At 40.4% G+C, this 22,211-nt stretch overlaps 1 protein-coding gene across 1 annotated transcript in view; it reads right to left on the reverse strand.

The window, feature by feature from the left end:
• Positions 1-2,875: 2,875 nt before the first annotated feature.
• The window catches only part of MINPP1 (multiple inositol-polyphosphate phosphatase 1), a 20,875-nt gene continuing 1,539 nt past the window's right edge, over positions 2,876-22,211 (reverse strand). The window contains exons 2-5 of the mRNA XM_009275101.2: positions 21,732-21,920; positions 20,725-20,822; positions 18,765-18,898; positions 2,876-3,958 (exon numbers count right to left, since the gene is read on the reverse strand). Coding sequence (XP_009273376.1) covers positions 3,559-3,958; positions 18,765-18,898; positions 20,725-20,822; positions 21,732-21,920 — 821 coding nt within the window. The 3' untranslated portion in view covers positions 2,876-3,558. The remainder of the gene's footprint in view (positions 3,959-18,764; positions 18,899-20,724; positions 20,823-21,731; positions 21,921-22,211) is intronic.

The raw sequence follows: 22,211 nt of genomic DNA on the forward strand, positions 1-22,211 counted from the left end.
ACAAAACCGCATCAATTGTTTTCCATTTCAAACTGTCTTACAGACTAGTACTTCTGAAAATGAAGAAACAGCCCTTGATCAAAGATGATGCTGTTCCAGTCACAGCACACTTACAAAAGCACTGCATCCTCAGCACATGAGCATACTGCAGGCAAAGCTTAATTTTTACATACAGGTAATCAGAGAATTAACAAACTAAGTACCTAATGGATACTCAATAACGAGGATCTATTGCTAAATACCTACAAGAAATGACAGGTTAGAAAGTATTGCATGATGTATGTTTCTAATTCTTTATCAAATCAGTGTCAATCTCTTATTGAGAGTGATAATGTTTAGAAAAAAATACTGCAGCAGATTCCAGACTGCACAAAAACGCGTGTGTAACCCTCACTCCACTTCAAAATGCAGGACGTTTCCAGACATTTTGCATACTATAGTAATATCTGCAAAGAACTTGTCAGGAAAGTATCGCTGTTTTTAAAACCAGGGCTCCTGGAAACAAGAGTGAATTTTCACTCACCTCAAAATGTGAGAGTAAAAACCTAATTAAGGTACTTTATATTAATCACCAAGCAATTTGACGACTTAAAATAATCAGAGACACCAATGCAAGTAATAGCAACCTACCAAATGTATTTTGAAGCAGAACACAGCCATGGTGCTAAAGATCGTGTCATTATTACTGCTCATAAAAGAGATGAAGAAAGTGTGTAGTTTTATTTCACAGCACTAAAAATCCAAGACAAGTTCCCAAAATTCATCCAGTTAGTACCATATTATTACAAATTTGCATTGTGTCCAGCAATTTGACAGCTCGATGCTAACCAGAATTACAGCATCAGTACTTACTAGGAGGAAAAAAAGAATTTGCCAGAAAGATTAGTTAAGCTTTAGACATTTAACAAAATAAAATAAATTTCAGACATATTTAAGGCCAGCATCCAAGAACGCTGTCAGTATTTTTCATCAATGAAAGCTTCCAGTTTGAGAAAGGTTGCAAACAAAGTCCTCAACGGATGACTGAGATGAGGTATTTTGTTCAGAGCCACATGAAGGAAGAGAAAGCATTATTTTTCTTGCAGGACTTTTTCAGGATGTGGTAATCTGCAATGCCATGAGATATGGCAGCCTGTTCAAACACTGCTCACTGAGCTAGTGCCCAACTTTATGGAAATATTTTGATTCATTTTAGTTTTCATTTTTAGTATATAAACAATTTTATATATTTACTAAATAAAAGCATCATATTGAAGTCACCTCCCTAATGGTAAGAATCAGTCACATGAACAAGTGCCTAGAACATTTACATGTCCAAACGCTTCTGTTGCTACAATTGTGCAAAGTTTCCACATTCAGACTCTAATTCTGCCAGAGGAGTGTCAGCGCATCCTTTAAATACAGATCAGAAACTAAACAGCACATTTTCCTTTTCAGTTAATTGCTGACAGCCACTAAAGATATATCTGTTATGCTGGAGATATGATGGACCTGTACTCCAAGGCAAAATAGGAAACAGCCTCTGAAGAGTCATCCTTGAAGCCCTTTGCACAGAATTTAAGCATACAATCAACCTGGTAATGCAGAAGCAAACGATGCTTCACTGTAGAAGGAATGGCACACGATCAAAAAAGCAGTCAAGTGCAACGTATTCCTCCTCCATAAGGAAGAGGGACATATCTTTTAACAAATATGCTGTCTTAAAATTAGTCTCACTGAGTTGACAAACAGAAATCCTCCATTCATCTCCAATAGTCAGGCTTTCGTCCTTTCTGCTCAAATCATGAATCATCACAGGATGACTGACTCACAGAAAAAAATATTTGTTCAAAGGTGGATTTTCTCATCCTTGTAGCTGCTATTTACCAAACTTAACTGCCTTTAAACAAAGGTTCATTTCTTTGTAGCTTGTCTCAAATGTTGCAATAAAGTTTGTAACAGGCATCTGTCACAGTAATTATGATCAGTTGACTTAGTCTCAAGGTAGGATCATGTAAAAAAGGAGACATGCAAAGCTGATATAGCAGTAAAAGTCATTTGGTGGGGCTGACAACTATCCTGACCTATATTCCTACATTTGTTTCAGCATCGATACTCCTCCCTAACCATTTCACCAGTTTCAGAAAAAGAGCTGCAGAGCTAACAGGCACTTAGTATTTCTCCAGGATGTTAAAGCTGAAATATCCACCAGTTTTAATGAGTATCTTTTTCACACAGCCCTTCCCTTCCGGGCGATGAAGGAATTTTTATCTGACTTACTGCATTTCAGAATTTCTGGACAATTATCTTCATTTTTCCTTTTTCTGCCACACTGCAGAGCTCTAAAATACTTTCCAACTTTCAGTAGCAAGTGAACCTACTTTAAGTGCAGTTGCTTTAAAAAAAAATCACCAGTACTTTTATGCAATTAATTTCTTTAAAACCAGCTTCATTTCAAGAACAAGGTGGCACATCAAATGTATAAGGTCTACATAAGTGACACCACGTTCAGTGCCTTAAAGCTAGCAGAAGTCAAGTCTCAGCCAGATACTTTTTACAGTCCAAAAACCTGCCTGGATTTAGGGTTAGCAACAAGCCCATTTCAAGCAGGAGGCTGGACTGGAGACCTCCAGAGGTCCCTTCCAACCAGAGCTGCTAGGAAAACTGTCAGCATCTGGACAGGACCAAGATGTTCATAGCCATAGCAGAGTCTAACCTGAATGCCCTAGCCCAAACCTTTAACGCAAGAAATTGATGGTGTCAAGTGAAAGGACACACCAGATTACTTAGAGAACAACTGCTGCATCTCCCAGAGCACCTTAAAGGAAGAGTGGCTACTTCCTACTCCCTCACTTTTTTTACTTTTTTTTTTTTCTTCTTCTTTTTAAAAGATAATTTACTTACCCTGGAGGTTAACGTGCTATGCGGGATAGGTTGATGATGAATTTAAAACTTTTAACTCCTGGACCTTTTTCAGGCAGATAATGCATGCAGGAACACTGTAACTCCTCCTGCTTTAAATGCCTAAGAAAGATGTTCCCATGGTGCTGTCTAGGCAGAAGTTGGGCAGCTATGGAAAAGGACTATGTACCCTCTCCCTCCTAGAAGCTCAGGAAAAGGAGCAAAAAAGCTCACAGGTTTGAATTATTTCATGCCTGCCACAGGAAAACAGTAGCTAGCAAAACAGGCAGCGCAAAGCAATACTGAATCAGTCCAACCACCTTCAGCTCTGATAAAATAGAAGTTGCCCCAGCTGCCTCAGTTGCCTTATCTACAGCACATTCATAAGAGGAATGACCAATGAAATTACTTATTCATACATATAAACATACAGGTACACTTCATCTTGCATCACATATTTGTTACAAGTGCTCAGCAACATCCCTGTTACAGCATTTGTTTTTGTAATTCTGCTTATACAATAAACAAACAGTGCATTGAGCTAACTGAGACAACCCATCAAATCTGCAAGTTTAGAAAATCAGCATAGCAGCAGTAAACCATCAAAAGTGCTTGTTCACAACATCTGTTGAACAGAACCGAGATCAATTTGCAGAACACCCACTCCATTTCATTCCCTCAAAGTTCGTCAACAGCAGTAATATTAACTTTTGGTAATGCACACTCTTCTTTGAAGTGGCAGTTTTCCAGGATGTCCTTGTAATAGTCCTTGAGGTCCGTGTAAGTAGAGATGGTTTCATTCGAGTGATGAAACAACATCAGTTTTTCATTCAACAACATCTGCACTTGATACTCTTCTTTAGAGGTTTTCACTTGATCACAGTGGTAAAGCACAAATACCAGGTTGGCTGCATACGGCACAATTCGGCCGCTGCGAAATTTCCGATGCATTTGTCTGACGTAATTGTTTGCTTTGAGAGGCTCATCATCTTTGAAGAAACCCATAAGGGCAAGCAGTGGCTGAAGTGTCTCTGCATGTCCAATTTGTACAATCAAAGGTGAAGAAATGGGTTTTGAACTAAAAAAGAAAAAAGAGCAAAGGATGAGCAAGAGCCTGTGCTTTAAAACAAACATACCAACATATTGCACAGCTGTCAGCAACAAAGGCTTAAAGCAGTAGACTTTGAACTTGTTTTACTCCAATGCCCGATAAAAACCTGTTTGGGAATTTCAGTATATTACAGACTTTTTTTAAAGCATCCAGGCTTCCTAAGTTTTGTCCCAATTTAAGGTATTGGCTCTTACATAAAATGTAAGAAGTTGTACTAAATGTAGTTAGGCTACAGCTAGACCCTGATATAAATACAGTAAACAAAAGCAAGAAACAGATTAATGGTGTGTGTCGATATACTCAGCAATCTCCCCGACTCCCTGTGTGAACCTAGTCACCTGTGCTCTTCCCAGGTATGGGAAGATCCAGTGACCATGCTACAGTTAATATACTGGTTTTGGATTAAATACAAGATTTTTAAGCAGCATTGCCTCCTCCCAACAGGAATTTGAGAGAAGGGCAGCAAATCACCAAGCCAGCTACAAGGCTTTGTTAACATACAAACCAAGTCAAGCCCTTCATCAGATGTGACACAGTCCCCTTCCACTGTCAGCACATGGGAAGGCTCGAGGACATCGCAGTAACTCATTATTTCTGTAACACAGATCCATTGCAAATACATATAACCATTCCCCCATCATGGGCTGTGTTTAGAATAACTCAGAGAAATTTTTTTTTTAACCAAATAAGATTTTTACTACAGGTTTCACAGATTTGCTTTAGTACAAACCTACAGCTAAAATATAACAGCTTTTCCCACGATGCTGAGCTGTATTTAACAGGATTGATTAGAGTCAGTAATTTTTTTTGTTGTTCCCTGGCAGACGCAAAAAGTACCTGAATGACAAAGCATAATGAACTATTAAGTGAGATCATCCAGGACACAATCCACTTCAAAGACCAGTGATTTATTATTAAAATATACCCTTTTTCTTTTAGCTATTCTAAATACTTCAAATTACACAGAATTTTTAAAAGTCTTTTTAATAAGCTTCTGCCTAAATTAATCCAAGGTGCAGTGAAGAGAAGCTCCCACATCATCATCATTTTAGGCCTGGAAAGTTTGAAAGTTTTCAGCATTAATTTTGCTAGATTTGAGGATCAAAAATCTTTTCCAACTACCATAATAAAGGATACGTGACAATTCAGTTTCAAGATGAAAATTAAGTCTAAGTACAAACTTACTGGCACATTAAGAAACTACAGTAAACCTCTAATATGCTCTGACCAGATTACAACCACGATTGCCTGCACAAGCAAACAAATTACTGCTTTAACACACAAACTGCTTCCCTCCCTGGCACACCACCACCAGTGCAGGATTTTAAGCAGTGTTTCTTGCCTGCCTCTCCAACCACCAATGCGTATCGTGCTAGAACAAGGATCGTAATTTGATAGCAAAATATTGGCAATTTTTTTTTCCCCCCCTATAATACAGTTCAGCTGTTTGGAAGGTACATCAGCATATACCAAAGTTTAGTCTGAAGACAGTGATCCAGTCATTGGAGGAAAACCGTTGTCCCTCCGCAAATTATTAGTCCAAATTATAAGCAGGACTACTGCTATTACTAATTCTTGAGAATACCAGTTAGTCAAAAAGGAGATTATACTCCCTCAAGCACACAGGCCAGCAAATTAAGCTACTGATTCATACCACAAACAAAGCCTAAAATGAAGACAGTTTGTACAACAAAAGGTTACACATTGTTCAACCAAAGGAAAGATAAGAGCTGGCTTGCTGCACAAGGAAGCATCAGCCAAGATGAAAATCTGCCCCTTGCTCCAGAGAAGGGTAATGGCTTTTTGGGACCATCTCCAAGTGGTACTCAGAAACCCAGGTCACTTGTTCTAGCACACGTAAATATACGTTTAGCTTTCATGAGACAAGAGGTGATGTTTGGCAACACTCCAGCTGCCAGTAAAGTCCACCCGCAGGTAAGATACATCTTGATTGGCCTGAAAAGGAGGCATTTCCTCTGCTCCAACCTGAAGTCTGAAGCAACTGAAAAATGGTTAACTAGGGGACTTGCCTGTAGATTCGAACTTTGATCAGATAAGCAGGAATTCAGTACGGGCACAGGATGGGCTCTGTACTACCAGCTATATATAGCCATGGTGTTTGTGCAGTCTGAAACACACCTTGCATAGTTCTGCTCTCTGGTGAGCCTGCAGCTCTTCTGACTATACTCCTTAGACATGTATGCACATACATGCACATACTCTGCCCCCCTAGGCAAAACATCACATAAAAAAAAAATCAGAAATATGCCTCTCTTTCCTGTTGAAAAGAAGCATTAAAACCACAGAAAGGTTCTGTATACATGTATGCACATACATGCACATACTCTGCCCCCCTAGGCAAAACATCACATAAAAAAAAATCAGAAATATGCCTCTCTTTCCTGTTGAAAAGAAGCATTAAAACCACAGAAAGGTTCTGTATGGAGGATGTTAAATTTCTTTCCACCCATGCCTTTGCTGCACACCAAGAGGTGTACATTCACTATAGCCCCTCTTCCAGCTCCTCCAAAATCAGTGGTTCTGCCTACATTTCTCCCCTTGTTATTTATGACCCCTTCCCTCATTTTAAAATTGTAAAGCTTTTGGATCCTTTGACCCCTTTTGCTTCCCCCCCCCCCTCCATTCTTTGTTCCCTCCTCTTACTCATTTGACTAGTTCATTTATATCCTCCCACTCCACACACACCTTCAGGGAAGTATTTTTAGGTTTTAGGACACATTCACATCCCTCCTGTCAGTCAACAAATAGGAACAGCAGCAAAAAACCACATGCCTATAGAAGACGACAGGCAGCTATCCCTTTGACCTCCTGCAATTTCCACCTCAGAGATCTCCCGGGCCAGACTCTCAATGAGTCTTTCCTTTGTCAAATCTCTCCTTAAATCCACGTACATTTCTAGCATGCACAACACCCTGTGGCAAGGAGTTGCACAGCTTCACACACTGTTCTTAATTTTTTCTATTTGTAGATGCTACGTACCATTTAATCCTTTCTACTTACAACTTCGCAATAATATTCTAAGTTGAGAAATCCTACCTTAGTCATTCCACAATTTTTCCAAATGAGCTATATCCTTTTAGATCAAAGTATTAGAAATGCACAATACTCAAGACAGTAAGCTACATCGTAAATCCATGCTGCACCCATGATGCTCTCCATTTTCTTAATTCACGACATCTAACACCTTTTCTAGTTAACTTACAGAAATTCAAGATACTTCCAGACAATTATAACGACCTCAAAACTCAGCTCCTGAGCAGTAAGTTGTCCCAGATTCTACCTGACAGATAAGATCATTTTTAGCATGTGGATTACTTCACAGATCTGCAGTTTTCAAGCCCAGTTAGTCTCACAACGTCCTTTTACAATCCTCCTAGTAGAAACAATTTATCTTACTCAACTTGAATAGAAGTGCTGCATTTGCAATTCCACTTAACTTCTCACCTCTTTTTCCCAGTCATTTACAACACGCTGAGCAGCCCAGATCCTTGCAGATCTATCTCCACTAGCGACCTGCCTCTGCTAGGAAAATCAATTAGTTATCCCTACCCTCCATTTCTCGTATTTTTATTCATTTTTTACCCACGTAAGGACCTTCCCCCTTAACCCCAGCTGCTTGATTTCTTTTGATAAGGAAACCTGTTGAAAGATGTTTGGAAATCATGACCGTGTCTCCCAGATCACCCTATTTGTATGCTTGCTGATCCTTCCCAAGAGCTCCAAGAAGTATGTTTTCCTTTCAAAGAGCCATACTGACACTACTCTGGTATATCATATTCATCAAGGTGCTTATCAATGCTAGTCTCAATTGTTATTTCTACTAGACTGGCCTGTAATTCTGATTCTCTCCTGGAGCTGCTTTTTTCATTTTTCCTTTACTTAATTATTTGTTTTTAAATCATCACACCTGCCAGCCACCACAAGCTTCTTGGCTGAAACCAACACACACTGGCTGTTATTTCAGCTATTTCATTCCAGCTCTTTTAGCACTCTTCGGGGAGTATCACCCAGCTCTAGCAACTCGGCACATTTTCATTTCGTCCCAGCTGCACATCCTTATACACATGCCTGCTTCCAAACATGCTGGTCTGTATTCTGTAGTTTACTACGCAAGGAAACTAGTAATGTAAACATGCTGCTGAAGTCTCCAAAACAAGTGTTACATAGGCATTATTCACTCCACAGGGAGTAGATTTCACACACCCACCCCACCCCCCAAAAAAAAGATTTCAGAGCTGCTAAGAAAAAAAACCAAATAATAAAAATTTAACATTCTGACTATCAGTGCTGGCTTTAAGCAAGGTTTGGCTTTACTTTCTAGCTGACCCTAGCAGGAATTTTGAATTGAAGTAAGTCACAAAAAATGTGGTTAACTTCTTAGTTAAAAAAAAAAAGCAAGACATACATTTCCAAAACAGGAAACAAATTATAGCATATACACATACACACACACAGAAGTTTTAAAGAGCATGGAAAGAAAATCTCATGAAGACAAAAGAAGGAATAAACAAGGCACTCATTCTTACTGTAACTTGAGTTTTTATTTCACCTGCTTTAGTCTCATGAAATCCTCATGCTGACAGGCCAAACCACCTTGGAAGACAAAACAAACCTCTCCCACTCACAGCTATCCCACCGTATTATTTTAATGAGGATTAAAATGGTTTCCTTATACGATACGATTCTGAGTCTTCAATAGCCTCTTCAACACAGTATACTAGGTTTCTCACCAGCACTGGATATCTGATTTCTAAGATTATTCAAGCACTCCCTGTTCAGTCTCTGGGGTCACAACTCCAGTTCAGATGTGGTTTCATATCATCTAATAACGACAATAATCACCATCAAGGTTAAAACAGCAACAGTAATATTTTTAATTATGGGGAAATCACGAAAGATTGCCTCTTCAGAGAATGTACACAGGCAAAGGTTACTACTGGCCTTACATTTCCGATAAAGACACACAAAGCACAATCAACAGAACACTGATAAATTCAAAACAGTAGCACAGGCTAATAAAATATTAAATGAATGGCCTGAGGTTTCCACACTCAATCTTCTTTACAATCAATTAATGACTCAGCATCACATGGAAGCATCAGACAAAGTTCTCAACATCATACTCTGGCAACTGCTAATGATACTTCAATTCACTTTTTTCCTCCCTTTTGTTTAGTAGTAAATTACTTGGGAAAGCACACTGATCAGTAGAAAAAAAAAATCTCATTTCCAACTTTAAAGGGAGATGAAGAGACTGTGCATAAAACTTTGCCATAAAATAATAAGAGCTTGTTTGAAAGTGATTGCTGGCGACTGGTTTCACATTCATTTTATGGGGCACTTCCAAATGAGCAGAAGTGGCTGTCACTAGGCAGAACACGAGCAGGGTTCATCGAAGAGATGTGTCAACTTCAGCTACTGAACTGCCCACGCTGTAACCTTCTAAGTAAATCTGACCACAGCTGAAAATGAAGAAATTACTGAACAATTCATCAGCACAACCCTGAAAGCTAAGTCTCACCATGGAAAAAAAAGGCACCGTGGAGAAGCACAGACGTGTGACCTATCATTCAGGTAAATTCTAGTTCTCCTTAGTCTCAGCAGATTCAGGTTTAACCCTGAATCTTCTGCATCAGCTCACCCATCCTCAACAGTAGATTGCTCCTACTCTTCCTAGGACCACTGATATATCACTTTAGATATGGAAGAAGTGAACTTCCTTTTAACCAAAGTTTATTTCCTAAGCACCAATGTGACTTTCAGCTAGAGATAACCCAAACCCCAGGAGATAGTGGGATAAGAAGAAATATTTCCTAGAGCAAAGCTTAATTGGCCAACCTTCAAACCTCATGTAAAAATCCCTCCAACAACTTCAAAGAAGGTAAGTTTTAACAACTGTTAAACAAGCAAGCTTAGACTAGATTCTGTCCTTTTTCTCCCCAATATGAAAGCCAGGACAAAGGACTCAAAAACCTCTACTTTCAGCTATGAGATGAATTCTCCATCCCTCCCACCTCCCCCTGTGATTTATTTCTGGAAAAAACAGCTGGAGGAACCCTAAATCTACAAGGAAACAGCAGAGATCAGTGAATGCAGTGGCAGTGCTGGGACTCGGAGGGCAGCAGAAATACTGAACAGTGGTGTTGCTCAGAGTGTTATCACCAGTGGGAAGAAGAAAAAAGAAAATAAAAATCCATCAAACAGTATTAATTCCTCATCTGTCAAAACTTCCACCTTAAATAGTAGAACAGAAGACAGCTGTGCTCATTCATTTCCAGAATCAGTACCAACACAACAAAATGCCACTGCAAATATTGACAAGATAAAAATTTTCTTCTTTTCCATCAAGGACATACATGAGCTCACTCATGGCAAAGGCAAACCTGAAAAGCTGACAAGACTATGCAAAACTCATTTAAAACCCCAATTAAAAGGCAACAGCTCTTATCTAGTCCCACAAGAGTTAATCACCCAAGGCTAACTAGGCTTCACTGCATTTCACTTCAGAGCTTCTGCAGTTTCAAAGGCTCTTTTCTGAATGATCCCACCTCTCACGTTCTTACGGACCTCAGAGATTAAATACATTATTGCAGCAGCATTGTGCTGATGCTAAATGTTGAACCATCATGACGAGTCAAAACCAAATCAAGAGGGTCATGCCACTTGTCAAACCCTTCCTGCCCAAGGTGAATACTGGTTAGATCAGTTCCTTTGTGTGTTAGTTGCCTAGGTATTGTTTTGCTTGGTTTTTTAATTCCTTAGATAAAAGGATATGACACTATAAAAGTTGCTGAGGTATCTTTTCAGAGCAATCCTGAGCAAGCATTAGGTAATTAATGCGAGATTAAGTATGTTCTGGGAGGTTTGAAAGGCACAAGCAACACTTCAAGTATCTAGTTCTAGGCAGATAGATGAAAAGACACATTCTCAGGGAAGGTCCCCTGGACTGCCCAGATATCTGAGAGAAGTCAGCAAACACACACACTTCAGAAATGCAGACACAGGGATGCTGCTGAACATGCTACAAGGACCTATGGAGAATTTCACATCTCTACCTGGTTTCCCCAAAAGCACCCTTTAATCATATCAGAAGCCCCATCTTTGAAAGATGGGGCTATCAAAACCAACCATACAATATGATACAAAGCTGCTGTTTGAGACATAGTTTATTAGCGAAAGTCATCCCATTCCTCTGATTTTCTGGAAATGAAGCCAAGACCTGCATATTTTTCAGGCGTACTAATGTAAACTGTGTGGTCTATTGAACTGTACAGCTGGCATGTTGTTCTGTGAATACATAAACATCTTATTACAGGGATCAGTTTACCTATCACACATACAACACCTGTTCTCTCTGAACAGATATACTGAAGTCAAGCAATTTTTTTTTTTTTTGGTAAGTTATGTATCACTATGTAATTAGCAGATGATGTGACAAGCACCTAGTCCAGAAGCTTTCATCACAGGCTCTCCCAGCAGCCCAAAGAGCCAGGGGACACAGTGGGGACACCCCTGAAGTGGCCCCATACAAAGCCACATGGAGCCACCCACACCTCCATGCCCTCTGAGAAAGCAACCCTCTAGAGAGCACAGTACCAACATCTCTGACCTGGCTCTGTAAGAGCCACTTTATATCTCGAAGTAAGCTCACATAGTGCGCATCTGGCTACAAACTGCCCTGCACTTCAAATAATGTAAATTACATGTCTATGTGTCATAGCCCTGGTTCTCCTTTGGAGCTGCTCTGCTACTGGGTGAGTGATCAAACACACTGGTTTACAACTCCCACCAAGGGACGCAGGACATCCTGAACCTGCTGATGCACCCAGAGAGCCAAGAACCTGCACTGCGCAAACGTGGGATCCCAGTGGCGACCAGTAAGTTTTAATAAAAGAAGTGACTGAACAATTTGGACCTAAGCAAAAGGGGTTTTTTTTAAATCAAATTATATCATTTCTACTGCATACGTGGAAGCTTTTTGCTCTGTTCCCTTTGTACATACTATAAAAAGATAGTTTTGAACAGTTAATTGTTTTTAGATCATATATTGAATTCTTCTGTACCAAGTCATAGTTTTGAAAGGAGCAATTAGGGCACAGTAGTAAATGACTACAGAAAGGTTATCAATTGTGTTGTGAACTGACCTACAAAGAGGAAAGCAAGTTACATGGAACAATAAAAGCTACCAATAAAATGGCAAATTAAGCTGTTTACCTTATGGCTTAGCCTGGTATAACTACAAAGATCACCTTACCTTCACTTGATCTTGAACTACATTCAAATTCAAATAAGTTTTTTTTTTTTAAAATACCTTGAACCTGCTTACTCTCAGAGGAAACCACCAAATATTTTGCAATGTGTACATGCAGCTAGGTTAGTATTTTCAATCATTAGCCACCTACTTTAAATATTGAGATGGCTGCACAAAGCATACCTCCCAATTTCCAGAGCCTTATGGTAATCCATTCGGACAGTACAAGTAATAACAGGTATTTCGTATTCTCTTTCACGAGCAAGAAAGGCAGACTTATTAAATATTTGAAGCTAGAAGAAAAAAGTATAAAACAGCTTTAATGAATAGCTGATATCCTTAAAGTGTGCCACAACCAATTTTCAAATCCACCCCTGCCCAAGTGTATAGCTATTAAGGTTTTTTTTTAAAAAGATTAGCAGCTTCATATTGCATTAACTACCAAAATACACAGATTTCTCATCAACACACACAGTTCCCATTGGCAGAACGGCACTCCCAGATCACAGATGTAAGGCTCATCTAGGCATCTCACAAACTGAAGCTGAAAAGCAATACACATCTTTATCCTACAGATCCGTACCCTATGCTGTAGCAACAGGGGGCTTCCTCCTGCAACTGTAGCGTTTCCCCTTTCTCCTCCCAAGTTCAGTGTGCCAAGTCTCCCAACAAGGCAAGAAGCCAGCGAGCAATGGGGTTGAGCTGGCAGTCCCAGCAGTCCCATGCAACACACAGACCAGATAAGCCTCTTGAGGAGGGATGTGGGCCCATCAAATCTGAGGTTATTCCTACCATCAGCACTATGTTAGGCAAGGGGGGGCAGAAATCATAATAGGTTTCGGTCACTAGCTGTAGCCCACATATGAGCCACAAAGAACTCAATGCTTCTTCTAAGCTAAGGTGACACTCATTGATTGCTCCTCTACATCCCGATGTTGAAGTGTCTCTAAGTACCACAGCTTTGGGCAATTGGACACTTTCTAACTGTTTAAACAAATGCTGACTGGTAAGAGCAGCCTTTCAAAGATTCTTCCAGAGTAGCACAACTGCAAGTGAACATGCACACATATATCACTACCTGGCAGTTTTATCAACATAATGAAGAGCAGCGACACTTTCAGTAAGGCCTAAGCTCCAGCGGGGGGAAAACCCAACAGTTTAGTTGGGTAGCTTCTTTGCCACATAGTTGCATAGCCTGACTCTGTATTTTCTATCCGTAGCAGGAAGACTTGGGAAAAATGCAATTCTTACGTCTTCACAAAAATAAAGTGCTTTGTGGACTAAGACAACTGCCCAAGTATGCCATTTCAGTACAACAAATCACCTGGTTTAATTTTATATTCAACTCTTGTGATACAAATTTTTTTTTGTTAATTAAGAAAATTTGTATGGAAGAGAGAGCCCTGGCCCCCAACCTCTCCCTAGAAATGTGACCACGACATTCCCTTACAGACTGGTAAGAAGGTACAGAGGAATGTGGTCCTGAAAGGCCCACTGCAACTGTGGTAAGGTCTCAAGGAGTAGATGCTTTCTACTAATTAACCTTTATTAGACATTTATACTTTATTGCTACTGAGAGTGCAGAAGAATAGGGTCCATGCATGGGTGTGCTAACAGTAGGTGGTCACTAATACAACTATTGATAAATTCAACATCAGACCCAAGTTCCTGAACAGATATTCCAACACCTTTCCACCAGCGGTCTGGATGGGGACAGTTGACAAGAGCAATCATACAGTAAAAATCCCTTTCACAGCCTTCAAAACCATCTTGCTGTACAGCAAGACCTACACAGAAGAGACTATTGCTAGTTTAAACCAACAATTCTGGAATTCATATGATGAAAGATCCTAAAAATGTCTGAAACTTTTACACTGCTAATTGAAGGTGGGACTAATTAGCAATAGGTATTTATTACCACCTTCATCATTTTCTTAAGAATAGACTAATTAGTAGAAGATATTTTCCCCAGAAGAAAGAGAAGTGAGCTTTAACAAGGCAACTAATAAGGCAACTAAGTTCAGTGAGCAATCAGATTGCAAGGTCAAGAATCACTTCATGGAAGAAACAGGGTTACAATAAAAGCAAGGTTTCTCTTTTTAATTCAGCTGTAACTGGGAATGAAAACAGGACAAAGCTATTGAATATATATATACTTAAAGCATGCCACAAAAATGCTGCATTGTCAACACTGTTCTCCACTGCCAAGCCTGAAGCAGAACAGATAATCCAGATTCCTCAGCTTCTTGCTAGAACAGAAACACTCCCCTTTCTACTTTTGGATAGCCCAATCTAAGCTTTCCAGAAAGAAAGGAGAACTTGGAGCAAAGATAATGCTCTGGAAGTAAATTTGTTGTTCTTAAATTCTTTTAAAGCAAGCAGCTAGTTACAAATCAATGTTAAACATCACTAAATTGACACAACATTCCACTAAGAGACATTTCATCATCAGAAAGGTTCATTTTCTGAGTAATGAACAGTTAAGTATTTAACCTGTTGCCTTGAAGTTGCACAATACCGTAAAAGAAGAGACACTCATGCACACACATATGCACAACCAAACACTTTCTACTGTTATTAACACAGGCACACTTCTTTATTCGTATGGTTTCTTGTTTTCATTTGTACTCTCGTATTGCCACGGGATCCGGGATAAGTCTCCCTCTCTAGATGAAAAAGCATTAGTTGCATCTCTGCTCTCTAGATCACAAGAGACACAAGCTGTTCCAATACATAGGTGGTGGCAGATTTCCACGTATTCTTAAGTGCACCGGGTTACCCGATTCAGATTATACTAGTCTTCAGTGCTTTAAGACTGCCACCTTACGTTGTGGGATGGAATGACACACTCCTTTTGTACAAGGCAATACACTTCGGAAGCTTTCAGTTCCCATTTAGGATGATGCAAACTGCTCACTTTTGAAGACTGCTCACCCAGCTTTGAATTTTGCAAGATTTTTAGGTTCCCGATCCTTTACACACACGCATAAACTCACTACCTGCTTCCTTTTGTGGTGGCAATACAACACGAGAAGTCCAGAGATTGCAACCAAACTTCTGCAGCCAAAGTTGAAAGACAGAATGAAAGACAGAATGAAGTTATCTCGGTCCTTTAGTGCTCTGCCTCAGACACCTACTCTTCCCCAAGGAGCCTGCTCCACCTTGTAATTTAGTGACTGTTGATCTAGTTCTCAATAAATGAGAAGTATAGATATAGATTTTGTCAACTATGGCTTTTTTTTTTGTTATTATTAAACTTACAGGGATATCTTACACACAGTTGAGACACAGCTGCAACTAGTGCATATAATTTAAGGATTGAAAGGCTGTCACTGTTCAGAGTAAATTATACTAAAAGGAAACAAAAAACTTATCACTCTCCTTACATGAGTCAACCTGCATTTAGAAGTATTTTTCAGATTTCAGGAGGATAGAGGGGTGTTAAGGGTCTTGCTTGTCTGTTTTTCTTTTAACCTGCACTTCTTCCTGATCTTCTCATTCCCAGTTCTTACTTTCTCTGTTCGTAGGGACAGACACAGCACATGACAGAGGCAATCACAGCAGCGTGCTTGTCAATCTGTTCACGGTTGGGTGTGAATGACCTGTGCCCTAATGTATTTTTCATTTAGCTCTCTAATAGGCTGAAGAAAGGATGCAGTGAAGAAGTTTATTTAAAGGGTGATCTAGCATAACCACTGCTTTGACTCCACCACTACCAAAACGAGAGGTATCACCAACTCCCACACAAGCCTTATATTTCCAGATGCCAGAGTGATCATTTGACAGCACAATTTCTTAAGCCAGCTTGGCTGGAGAGGGGTCACTATCGCCAGCCACCCACCTTTCATTCACAGCAACTCCTCCCCAAAGCCAAACATATTTCACATTTGCAACTGTCAAATTTTAACCCATTCATGGAAAAATGAACAGAGGTGTCTCCTTTGTGCTGGCTGGTGCACAGCACAGGCAAGATTCAGAAAGGCCCCTGACCGCTGCTGCCACGCAACACAACAGAGTCCTGTACGCTCCCATCCTCGGATCTCATTTCTGACCCTGTATGGCCCCCTTCCCTAGGCTCACATAATCATTAGACCGGGATCAAGGCACTAATCTGGATACAAGTGTTAGGAAAGTCTACATGTACATCTCAAAGGCAAGTTTTCAACACGTTTACCTTCTCGCATACTAAGCTGATACTCTGTTAAAAACGGGCACGTCTGTCTGATTTTCCAGGTGAATCCCAAAAATGATTAAAATAAACAGTACAAGTACTGTTTACCTAGTGATAACTCCACTTTAGATGAAAGAAATCATGTCATGGATTATACTAAACATGACCTCAACATTCCTGCGTCACTCAGAGCTCCAGTGATGAACACAGGGAGCATCTCTGCATCCCACACTAAAGGACAGCAAAAAAGCCAACTGACTGTGAGAACTATGCTTCAACTGACTTAACGCACAGTTCTTCCACCACTGTTAATGTCCAGCTTGGATCCTCAGTCAGCAAACTTTTAAAAGGAACAAAACTTCTTTGCTGTCTTCTCTGCTACAAAATGGTTATAATCAACTTTATGGATCGCTCCTCCAACCCAAAACATGAATGCTACTTCTAATTTCAGTCTGCCGACTAAAAGGAAAAAAAACCCATGTCTTCAACAGGTTATCATGTAAAAATTATATATAGCCAGCCTCAAATATCCACGACTCATGCTCTTCTTTCTGAAATATCAAAGCCATTAATATCATTCTGCTGAGTGTTAGGTAGATCTAGTTTAATATATTGACTATAGAAATAAAGTCCCAAGGATGCTAGGAATGCAAGAACATCCACCACATGTAACTAATGTTTATGTAACAACACCAAAGCTGAATTTTCTGGTTATACGTTAAAGTTATTTATAAATGGTTTCTATCAAGTATTTAACAGCACAATCTTACAGTCACATCCTTGATATTATGTACTCTTATAAACATTTGCACACTTACCTGCTAAGGTATTAATTCATGCAATTGATCACTGAACTATGAATTTATAATTCCTCATTTTGCATGAGGAGCATGCACACAAGTTGCAAATTAATTCTCATATGAATGCACTGCATTTAAGCCTAAAGCAGCTCTCAAAAAACCCCAGATTACTAGCACATGAAAACATATGCAGGTAATTCTGTGACACAAACATCCCAACCTGTAACTGAAGCCTTTGTTTTCCCCATGCCACAACAGATCCCAGTTTCATTCCTATTTTACTACTTCCCATCATACCAATCCACACGAGACAAGATCAACACCAAACAGATACTGAATCACAACTGCTGACTGATACCAGCTCATAGGAGCAAAGAATACACAAAAAGAGCAAAGGCAACTCTAATTTTTAAGAAAGTATAGGGATGGTTATATCCTGACACCATAAAGGCAGTTTTGAGGACTGCGCAACTCAGCGGATGGAGTACCACTGCTGTCATTCTTCCAATGACACAAAATGACTGTTGTCAAATCATGGCAATAGATGAAGACAAACCACTTTATCAGACCACCATCCTTTGAAGACACCTGGTTATTGTATCTTCAAGTCTACTAACAGTTACTTGTAAGGCCTAATACCTTCCTACAGCTACAGTGTTATTCCCAAACTACAGCTTTGCTGTAAAAGAATAAGGATGGGAAACTAAATATCCTAGACAGTTCTCAGACTGGCCAGCTGAACTACTGACTTTGGATTCATGCAACAAATCAAGGCGTTTACAACAACTTCAGGACAGAAGTGTCTTTCTCCTGCTCTTACAAGGCACCGAGTAGATCGCCTGAAGTCTGCCCTTCCCTAGTTACAATGAAGCAGGTTTGTTACAGCAAGGCTGGTTTGCTGTTACACCTCCGGCCTCTTGGATCCCGCAACAGGCCGTTCTGGTCTACAGTCACCAAGTGTTTGGATTGATCTGTAATAATTATTTTTCCACAATTACATTTCAACACCTTTAATCTGAACAGAAAGCTTTAATAATGCAAGAGACTCAAATCAAACACATGCAGAAAGAAAGAGTTCCACGCTGAAGTGCTTAAGTAACCAGATAAAAGAAGATATCATGGGCATGCTTTCAACCCACAATCTTCCATTTTCGCCACAGATTATTTTTAACAAGGACATTTTAAACAAAAAGCTCATTGTTTTAACTTGATGGCCTCTTCTCAAACTGTGCAGGAAGAGAACACCATTGTCAGACACAGCAGCTGGCTATCCCTTGAAGGCCTGCACGGATCAGTAAGTTAAAAGATGGAAATACATTAGCTGGGCACAAGAGCATCAATGGAAAAAAAAATATTCTTTACAGTAATACTGCTCTATTAAAAACTTGATTCTCTCCATTAAAATTCTCCTTGCTCAAACTCTCCTAACATTGTTATGTTTGGAAGTACTTAGTTTCTATTCACATTAAATCCAACTCAGGATTGACCACAGAGAGCTTGTAGCCAAAGCACAAAAGCCTTTTTATTTACCTTTTACTCTCTTCCACCGCTTTGTCCAAATGCTGGAAGATATCTTGGAATAAAATGCAGCTGGAGCGACTATTGATGTCATAGCCATATCCTCTCTTCCAGTATTGCTTCAGGTCGTTCAGGTATTCCAGTACCTAAAGTTAGAGTTCACAAGTTTTTACTATGGCACAGAGGGAAAATAAAAAACCCACAAGCTGGAGCAATGATGCTACCACACACTGCATGAAATCAACAATTCTTTGACAGAAAAAAAACCCAAAAAACCGCAAACAAACATCAAGGCTCCAGTTGAAACTGCTTCAGCATAAAACCAGACACAAGAGATCAGACTCAAGAGCCACCAAATTCAACATCTTGTCTCTGATCATGCTCATCATCAGGTCTAGGGAAAACAGCGGGCACGCTTCCCCAGACTCCAGTAATTTTCAGCCCAGGGCTTTGAGCCCTAAGGTGGTTTTCTACAAATTTAATAGACTTCAGTGGATTCTCTCCCACAATAACCCAATCTCCCCTTTGAACATACCAAGTTTTAGCCTTAATAGTACCCTGCAGTTTGGCTACACACTGTGTTAAAAAACCCCCAACAGTCTGTTGTTAACCTGCCTGCTGCTAGCTTTATTTGGTACCCATTAGGTACTGCACATGACAAGACAGTCATTATCCACCACTTTTTTAGCATTTCTGATTTTGCCTTATGAAGGTCAAAGATCCTTAGCTTAGTTAATCATTCTTCAGATGGAAGCAATCCCATACCTTTAACTGAGTTTGTCTTATTTCTACATTCTAGAGACGTGCACACATCTCAAAAAAACAGAACTGTGCCTTGGATTTATGTAAGAGCACACAATGCTCTCCTTGTTCTCTGTTCCTTTTCTTACAATTCCTAGCATTTAAGTTTTTTTTAAATTTTGTCCATTTAATTTTACTGTAACCGAGCCGACATTTTCATGGATCTATACCATCAAAATTTCACTTCTCAGTGGCACAACGGATCTGAGATGGCAACCTCATATATGAAGCTTCAACTTTTTATCCCATACGCATCATTCCATAGTGAACACCATTTGCCACTGTATTGCTGTTGTAATCCACCCTCACAGGGCCCCTCTGCAAAGCCTCTCAAACACCCCGTATTCTTACTATACCAAGTAACTCCATATAATCAGGAAGCTTTCCCACCTCACTGCTAAGTTTTTTATAAATATATTGCACAGCACAGGTCTCAGCAGAAGTCCATGGTGACCTTCCTCCTCTTTGAGATGAGAGCATTTACTCCTAACTCCACTGCCTACCCTTTAGCCAACCACCTATCTATGTAGAGGCCTCCCCTCTTCCCCAGGTGTGCTAAGTTTCCTTAAGAGCCTCGAGGCGGGGGGGGGGGCTCACTGAACATGTTTTGGAGTGATAAATAAATGACATCACTCTTAATCCCTATCTCTCTTGATCCGTTCAAAGGGTACATCAGGTACTCTCTGAAAGAAGAGGAACCAACGTAAGTCTCATTTATCTGGGTTCTACTAGTTTTATTAACAGGCATTAGGTTTAGAGATGTGACAGTTGTCAAAACCATATAAAGAGTCTTAGAGGACCTAGAAGGCCTCATTCGATGCCCTCTGGAATCAAGGCATTTTATTATATGATTATCATATGCAAAACAAAGCTGTCCAGAGCATTTCTGATGTTACAGAAATAAAAGCATATAAGAATTAAGCATAATAGGAAAAGACCGTTTTAATCAGGACAAATCAAGACTGCATCAGTATTTAAGTCTGAATGAAGAAGGGTATTTCAGTCTTGCTGCCTGATTAATCCAGAGCTCTTTGGAGACCAAAGTAGTGCATCATTAGACTGAAGAATAAGGGGCACACAACTTAAAACTTCTGACTGTGCAAACAGTTGTATCTGAACACTAAGGCATCTTTTGAAGGTTTCTCAAATACCTCTCCCATTTAGCACCTACCTTGGCATCTTCTTCACTGAAGAGCGAACACCATGGGGAGGTCACATTTTTTATAGCCAACTCATATGAGCAGGCGAGAAAAGCCACTTGAACAAGATCTGCAATAAATCCAACAAGATAAATCACTGCTATATAAGTAGCAACCTTCTCTCAACTTGCTTCTAAAGCGAAACGTAATTACAATTTAGCAATGCAAACAGTGTAGTCCAATAATCACCAGTCCAAAGGCCAAGCACCAAAAATAAGTAGTTTTCACAGAATTATTGCGCAAAATCCAAATTTCAGACTGCAAGCTTTTCACATTACATTGCTACAAGGGGGAAACGAGAGCATTTCACATCAAATGCTGCACGTTTGCTGATGTGCATGCTACAGATGTTGATCACTACTGTGTTCTCATCACCACAAAGGACAGAAGAGGCAATACAAGGAAGGTGTGTCTGTTCAACGCAGAGTAGTCTTTGACTACCACTACTCATCCTCCACATTAGTGGCTGAATTTGAACAGCAGCATGCTGCAACTTTGGGATTGCAGCTTTAGGGACATGCTGGAAATGACAGCAACACCTATTTGGGGGGTCTACCCCACCACTTGACCACACAGGGAAACCTGGCACTTCTCTTCTGGACAAGTGAAGTTACAACACAGACATACCTGTCCACCTTTTCCCGAGGTTATTTGTGTGTTTGAGTTGTAACATGTTTTACAAAAGCTACATCTGCTCAACAAAGCAGAATTAAAAGAATAACACACTTGTATCCCTCCAAACAAAGCTAAAGTTGATTTCATCTGTAGGAAAGATTTTCAAACATCTTTTTCTTCTGACTAACGGGCATTCATTACTGCAACACCAATACACATTTGCAGCCTTACAAATTTAATTAGAGACTGTGTCTGCGATTTACAGCATGTTTTAAATTACCTACTCTGCATAGCTACACGGCATCTCAGAAGTTCTTCTCAGGCAGACTTGGAGCCGAAGCCACCTGTAACAAGCATTCGTTACCTGCGTTCAGCTCCTCCACCGGCAAACACAAGGCACTCGCAACCTTCTCCAAAACCTTCCTCATTTCTGGCCCCTCTTTGAAGGCATTCACCTGGCACATCGCCGTGTCGTTCTCTTCCACCAAAGCAACAAACTTGGCGCAGTGATCGAAAAACCGCATCAAGGAATCATTAACTTCAACCTCCACCTCTGAAAACAAACGCGGGCCTCAGGGACGCATCCAGGGGAAGCATTGCCGTCCCCAAGGGTACTGGGGCCCGGCCACCCAGACGCCCTCCCGGGGACAGTCCGCCCCACCACAGCAGTGTCCCTACGGGCACCGTCCTGCACGGTGCAGGGTCCCCCTCTGCCTGGGTATGGGGGACATGGAACTGACCTCGCGGCTCCTCTCAGCCCCAGGGCAGCGGAGAGGGCGTGGGGCTCCCTCAGCCCCTCAGGGAGGGCGTGGGGCTCCCTCAGGGAAGTGGGGGGGGGGAGGGG

The sequence above is a fragment of the Aptenodytes forsteri genome, unplaced genomic scaffold (genome assembly GCF_000699145.1).
Source record: "Aptenodytes forsteri isolate BGI_AS27 unplaced genomic scaffold, ASM69914v1 Scaffold320, whole genome shotgun sequence".
NCBI classification, from domain to species: Eukaryota; Metazoa; Chordata; class Aves; order Sphenisciformes; family Spheniscidae; genus Aptenodytes; species Aptenodytes forsteri.